Source organism: Patella vulgata, chromosome 1 (genome assembly GCF_932274485.2).
Source record: "Patella vulgata chromosome 1, xgPatVulg1.2, whole genome shotgun sequence".
NCBI lineage: Eukaryota > Metazoa > Mollusca > Gastropoda > Patellidae > Patella > Patella vulgata.
This window is the reverse complement of record NC_065879.2, coordinates 31,936,479-31,944,058: the sequence shown is the minus strand read 5'-3', so window position 1 is coordinate 31,944,058 and position 7,580 is coordinate 31,936,479. Positions and strand designations below refer to the sequence as shown.

Sequence of the window (7,580 nt, the reverse complement as noted above, 5' to 3'; positions counted from 1 at the left end):
ATACTCAGACGCATTGCACATGTTTTCTGTGATATGAGGGTCATGCTGCAGAATACATTATTACAATATATTGCATTATAATGTATCATGATAGCTGAAATATATGCAGAATAAGATTCATTGATATCTGGAATAATTTATGGTTGTTTTTATTACACATGTAGGTCTATAGTCGCGAAAATGCTTAATTTTTGTATGCTATCTCCTTTCATCTTAGTTATATCAGCTTGGAAATGGAATAATTGCGTTTCTCGTCCCCCACAACCCCCGAAACGACATTGTCGACATAGCACGTGTGTATGTTGCTATTGGTGTTAAAAGAATACTTTTTGGGCCAATTTCGGTGTTTTCTTTTTGAAGATCGTAAAATAAATTCGGGTTGAAGGTTGCCGTCGATATTGTCCGCTTCTGAGAGGGCACATTGTTTATCCACTTTTTAATATGTGTGTTGTCACTTTCCAGGTCGCAATTTTTATCCGATTTTCATGTGTGCATGGGATCAAAAGATCTTGTAAGGGTAAGATATTGGTCAGTACCGGACCGCAAAGTGTGAAATACGTAAAAGTTTGTTGACCCTCCAGGCGTCTAGATCAGATAAATTTAAACATTAAGTTATTTAAGGATCAACAGATCTTGAATGAATTCAGTCTTCTTGTTGATCCGGTAGGCGACTGTGACTAACATGTAGTAGACAATCATTGTCAAATATTTAATTTTTAAAGGAACACTCTCGCAGTTAAATTAATGGGGCTAGTGCAACTTAATATTTTCTATAATATTCGAAATTAAAATCACGTATAGGTCCATTTCAATCAATGATAATGCTCCTAATTTCCAATATTTTTACTCTTCTACCAGAGGAGTCGTGCGATCTGTGGTTTTGAGCGCCATTTGTAATGAACAAAGAAAACATATCCCACACGACAATGCTTAAATAAATAGCAATGGCTGATTCACAAACAATTTGGACTGTTCACGTCCTTCACAGAACACAATTGATTATAAATTACAGTACATTTTTTTTTAAAAATTGACTATAAACCACTTTATACATTCGTATTATGTGCTTTTAGACCCATTTTAAGGTTCGAAATAATAGAGCCATACATCACGATATACATTCGTATAACATTAGTACGTGCTTTTCGACCGTTTTTGTCTATTTTAAGGTTCAAAGAGTAGAGCCATACCCCCTTTAATTACTGTCTGAACAGATTACTAAATTATGGATATAAAAACTTCTGCTGGTTTTGTTAACCCTGGGACAGGAATTATATTGATTTTTCCAAAGGGAAGTCTTTTCTGAATTGGGATATTTGGTTGAACAATGTAGGTTATTGTACCAGAGGTGATTTCAAATGGATATGTCTTTCAAAACCATATAGGAACGAAAACAGTAAGCAAGAATGTATAGCAATGTCCAGGTAATGTTGACAGAAAATCAAATGTTAACTTTCAGTATTATCAACTTCTGAATCTTCATTATCTGTATCATTGTCATCTATCTCAATATCTGTGGAGTCTTCTGTGGTATCTGAGCTATGATTGTCTTCTCCTTCATAAAATTTTGGATGGAGTAATAGAGGTTCAGCAGAGAGAGCGACTAAATTCCTTGGTTTGAATTGTATCTTCCATGTTTCTCTGAAAAATCAAAGAAACAGGTGAATTGAATTTTAATTTAATCAATCACTTAGTTTTGAAATACATTATGTAGTTAATATATATCATGCGTTTAATAATTGTGTTGGCAAATGAAGAGCACGAATATAATTACTATATATAGACATATCAGACATTATGGGGTATCAATTGTTTCGAATAGTTTAAGCCTTAGTATTCAATAAGTACTTATCAATTTCATTTTTATATGTTCGAAATATGATCAGTTCAAACTGAAGTTAATATTTTAGAATGCAGTAATGTTTGTCTGTCATTGTATGATAAAGGAAGCAAATTAATCACTTACGTTGGGTGTTTATTAAATAATATAGAAATATATTCATCAACTGGCACCATTCGATGTAAAGGTTTGTGTGATAATAATTTATCAGCTCCTCTCCTCGACAGAATATAACCAAATGACCCCCATGAATAATTCGGCCAGATTAATGTTGAACTGCCTTTTACCTTAATTTCACTGTCAGGATCTAATCCGTTCCTATCCAGGTATCTAAGGAAAAAATAGAAATATGCCAATTAAATGTACCGGATCCAAACATTAATCAAGTATATTGAAAACTTGAGTAGGAAATAACAAGATCGGACTTCAAATAGATTAGAAAATGACATTTACTGGAAATATTTTTTACTGATTCGTAATAACTTGCCGTCATTAATCAGCCCTTAATTAACCAATCTATCTACTTTGTATACATATTAATTCATAATTTCTGACAGTTTAAACTTCGTTACCTAAACCGCTTTCAAATAATATCCTTTTCTCACCCCCTTTATACCGTCGTCAATGTAACCAGTCGTTGTTTTGGTAGCCAACTAACCTAAGCTATAACCTACACACTACAGAGGAAAAAGTATCGCAACACCCGAATGTTTATGATTCCAAGACAAATTTATATGCCAACGTGAAAGCAGCCAGCGCAGCACTTTATAGACATACGGCTCAAGAAAAGCATTTTTAAAAAAAAAATCAAAAAAAAATCAGCCATTGTAATGAGAAAAGCCTTAAAACCGTTGTGTTCACTGTCTGTATTTCACAATGGGACCTCTACAATAAAAAAAGTTGCAAGTAATTTGCATGGGCAAAACTGGGTTGTCAATGAGCAGATTGCACGACAATGCTTGAACATGGTCGATTAGTCCAAAAACATCAACATGCTAATGAGGTAAAGGACAGACAACGTATTAGTCACATTCCTGAAGCAATAGTGGGATTAGCTCTAATCAAACGAAACACTGCGAGGAGTATGCGTGTTAGTAGACCTCGAGAAGATGTAGCATTATATTGAGACTCGTGCGACGTCATCGCCTTTCTCTCCTGTATAGACTCCACGTGAGCAGGGGGGGGGGGGGCTGGACCTCCCACCACCACAGAGCAGTCGCCTGTGGGGTTGCCTTTCATGTTACCGCAAGCTTATAATCATTACAGACGCCAACGCTAGACCAAATGAGCATATCTGCGAGATAAAAGTTGCAATTTCATATTTTTAAGTTATATTTTTAAAATTTATTAAAATGGAGATAGCTATTCCATGGGAGGTAATTGTGTTATTATTTCCGGGGTCAAAGGATTTTTAAAAGGGAGAATAATACCTATGATCGTATAATAGTGAGTTTACAACCTATTGAGCAAAAGACATAGAAATAATCATGTTTTGACTTTCTTAGAAAATATGAAATTATCGCTTTAATGGGTTTAAAGATAAATTCCCGCGTACAAACTGGGTGATTTAATGGTATATATGGACTAAAAACATATTCAAACTAATTAATTTGTCATAATTTTGCTTAAAATCCTTCTCAAACATTGTTATTGCGAAGGAATGACCTGCTATAAAAATTCGATCAAACCAGGTCATGTTTACGTCACGTGACTTAGCTCTCTTGGAAGTCAGAGGAGAATTCTTTGCATACATAAGACGATGTTGTCTTTAATCGCTTACTATTTATTACAAATATCGAATCCTAATTAAATTCTCGGATTATCCACTACCCGCGTCTTTTTCCGTCATTTTTATCTCAGAAAGTGTTGTGCGTCTAACTCTTCATAAAGTTTATCAACTTGTACATCAAGCGCTCAATGTTCGCGTGTGACCTTTGACATCACGCGTGCAGAAATTCCTAATCGTCGGGCTGTCGATTAGGGGAACTCTTACATTTTTGTCCCGTATACGCTCCATGGGTGTTTTTCAGGGAATCCAGTATTTTTCTAGTAAGATTGGATATCTCTACTTTCCATATATACCAAAATTGCCATACTTTTATTGGAAATAACCACCCGATAAATACTTTTCCGGGAACCCATCTTTAAAACCCGTCAGTGGAACCCACCGGTGCAGAGTCCTCGCGATTTGGATCAGACACTACCCGAGGAAATGAACACACTAAAGCAAGCTCAGATCCAAAGTCTTCTTCAGTCAATGGTGATGCGAGTATGTGCTGTTTTGACGGCTCTATGAAATGAAATGAGCTAAACTGTAGGATTTCCTATTAAGTGTTTTAACCTGGTTTCACCCGTTTTCGCCCTCTTTTTGCACTCGACAGAATCAAATATGTCCCCATCTTCAATAGAAGGCTTGATCTCGCTTTAACTACGTACATCTTATCAAGCCAGATGTTGTGAAACGCACAGTCGTTGCTTCAGGAACATGATAAGTCCCCTACTTAAACTTCCAGAGGCAGTTCTGTAAGATTGAATACCTTTTAGAACACAAAAGAGCTGAACCTGAGCAAATACTTGCACTATATGGGTGTTTTTTTTGTGTGTATATGGCTACATTAAATATATTTAAGTACATACATTTGTCACACGTTGATAGGTAACACTAGCACTCATCATCTGATTGTTTTGCACGTGTACTATAAAATGGCTGCGAATTCAAAATTTGTAAAACAAAAACTTCCCTTGAACTTTCTTGGAAAATATGTGTTTGGCAACATTAACAAATATATTTTTCTGTCAGCTTGGACCTATTTTCCAATCGATAATTATAAATTTAGAAAAGGCATCTTTAATGTCACTTATCATCACAAAGTAGGCCTACTGTCTCAGCGATATAGAAAAATATAACAATGATTTTAAGTCAACATACATTAGATCCCAGTTAGGTACAAACTCCTTCGCTTCTTTCATCAGTTTTGCTAGTTTACTTTTAAAAAACGATTCAAATCGAACATCATCTTCAAATATTATAATTCTTTTATGATTTTTCGACACCATCTGTTGGTATTAATATAAAAGAAAGAATTGATAAGGGGTTTAATGTTCAATGGCTGAAAAATAAATTTATACAATAACGAAACACAATAAATGTGTAAATAAATATCATCCAATCGATAGACTTGTAACGCAACTAAATATGAATTAAATTGAAACCATTAATTTATGTCATGTCATAAAAAAGTACCTCTCGAAAGTCCACAAAATATATATGTTACCTCCTCCCAGATTCTGTAATGACTAAGAAAACAACCAATTTCTCCCATGTTTAACCTCCTGAAATAAAATATACATCAGTTGCACTTTTTTGAAATGCATAGCTATTAAATACCGTCATTAAGTCAAGTGGTGTTGTGTCGATTCTTCGCTTGTACGTGACAATGAGTAGGGTCGCCTATCCAATCTCGTGGGTTTTCTCCGGTTTCCATTCACTGCTAAAGACCCCTATGCGTTAGCGAATTATTGAAATAAAATTGAACCATACGTTAGTCCCAAATATACATATACCCCGGTTGCGTAGCCGTCGTAGGAGTAAAAGCGATGGGAAACTTAGTATCTACTGAAAAGGTTGATCTTAGTGTAACTGACCAATCATGCAACTTCATAACGTAAATATAAAGTGGGTGTGGGGTGCAGGAGGGGTTGGGAGTTTCTTTGCTTGTAGGGTTAACACGCTAAAGATGGAGCACTAAGCATTGTACCTTTGAACACCTTTAATTATTGTGTGGCTTTTGTTTGCAGAATACAGTATAACTAAAATTTGATTTAAGACAAATGGACATTATTTAACGAACAGAATTATAAACAATCTATACTTGCCATATCTGTCCCTGGTAATGATCCGCAAACCCAGGTAGCATATCAACACCAAGACTATCCAGATACGTATCATTCAATTTTCTTCACATAAAAGGAAAATTATAGGTAATAATTTAATGTCCTTTAAGGTGCTAACAAAATTCCGTAATAAAACTGACAAAACTCTGAAAGGCATTATCAAACATAGGAAAGACGACCAGCATAAAACTAGAAAGATAGATTCAGTAGAGGATTCTAGTGGAGGCGCAGTCTCCTACCCGAAAGAAAACACCTTTTCCGGGGAGAAAACTTGATATGGACCCCCTGTGGCCGAGGCCCCTAGTCCAATGGAGGGGTCCCCGGCCCAAGAAAAAGGGCTCCTGGGAGAAAGGGACCCCTTTAACATGAGTTCAAGAAAAGCGAAAAGGTTCCTTTAGACTTCGGTGCAAGGAGTCCCTGAATCTGAAAAAGGGCCCCATTGAAATCAGTGCTAGAGCCCCTGTGCATTTGTACAATAGTAAGGCAGATACGTCACCCCATCATTCATCAGTGCCGTTACGCGCAGGCCAAGTTTTTTCAATACCGCTTTTGGTACCAATTTAGTTAATATTATATGTACTTTTGTTGTTTATTACTTGCAATGTCTGTGTATTTATAGTGTATCTTGTCCGCGGGTAGCCGTTTGTTTGTGTGTGGTGCTATCCTCATGGACTTATTATTAACTATCCAGTTGACCAAACTGTAGCGGAGAGCGTTCTTCTTCCGCTCTACAGTTGAAGCAGAACAGTACGACGTTAAACCCCATTTCATTTCATTTCTTCCTCTCTGGTGTGAATCGCTAATCACCTGCGTTCACCTAAGAGTCCTATTGTCTCAAATCACCTGCACTACAGGCCCACCAGTAAATTTTTCAAAGTTATTAATTTTTACAAGACTAAGAACAATTGAAAATCATTTGCTTAATTTCTTTCAAACAAATTTATCCAACAATTGAAATAACTGCTGTAGCCCCTAAAGTGTAGCACTATCGTCGTTGCGACATTGTTTTTAAATTTATAGACAAGGAATAGAGAAATAAGATGCCTTTATATTTCAAACATATTTACATATATAGTGGGTACTAAATCAACTTAGTCTGTAATTGACATATTGTTATATAAAAAAGAGTTATTTAACCATAACATGTGTCTATAAAATACCCCGAGATTACACGTGAGTGGAATTATTCTAATTGCATCATTTAGCTTAAAGTAACCAATCATATTGTTAATTGCACAGGTTCAGGGCCATGAACAGGCTTTCTGTGCGTGCTATGCAGGAATCTTATAAAACAAATCATACTAAAGTTTTAAGTTAGACTTCCATTAGATTCCAGAGAGCTTCCATCTGAGTTCCTAGACAGCCGCGAGGCTGGCTAGGGTTGAGAAATGGTTTTAGCTAGTATTGTTATCTATTATGCTTGTATCCATATGTATTCGGCTATGCTATATAAAATGTAGAAGCAAACTGTTGCATTGTTATTCCTGGCAAGACAAACGTCTTAAGAAACTGTAAGAAGTAAATACACAACGTGAAGCAGAAGTAAAGACAGCTAGAGACAAATTCTAGACGATCACAAGGCTACAGAAATATGTAGTAAGAAAAGATGCATGGGTCTACGTAGGATGTGGCGACCGGTTTGTGTAGTCTGCTCTCCACGTCAGACAAAAGACCTATTGTGCTACAAAAGCCCCTGGATGATATTTATCTAGAGGCAGTCAACATTTCGCAAGTCAGAAAGTTTGAAAGAAACTTATTATGTGAAATATATGTTGCATGTCCGTTGTCTCATAATTAGCGGTACGGTATTTTACGGGTCATTTTTGTTTCCGAAGAGTGGGTGATT

At 36.0% G+C, this 7,580-nt stretch overlaps 1 protein-coding gene across 4 annotated transcripts in view; it reads right to left on the bottom strand.

Moving 5' to 3' along the window:
- Positions 1-232: 232 nt before the first annotated feature.
- Positions 233-7,580, bottom strand: part of LOC126808433 (probable inactive glycosyltransferase 25 family member 3) — a 31,102-nt gene continuing 23,754 nt past the window's right edge. For 3 of the 4 annotated variants that reach the window (XM_056098425.1, XM_050533135.2, XM_050533136.2), the window contains 5 exons: positions 5,717-5,797; positions 5,116-5,173; positions 4,770-4,897; positions 1,967-2,170; positions 233-1,641 (listed from right to left, as the gene is read on the bottom strand). In XM_056098425.1, the coding sequence (XP_055954400.1) occupies positions 1,449-1,641; positions 1,967-2,170; positions 4,770-4,897; positions 5,116-5,173; positions 5,717-5,797 (664 nt within the window). In that variant the 3' untranslated portion in view covers positions 233-1,448. Of the gene's footprint in view, positions 1,642-1,966; positions 2,171-3,547; positions 4,898-5,115; positions 5,174-5,716; positions 5,798-7,580 lie in introns of those variants that run through there. The other variant, XM_050533137.2, reaches the window with a different exon arrangement.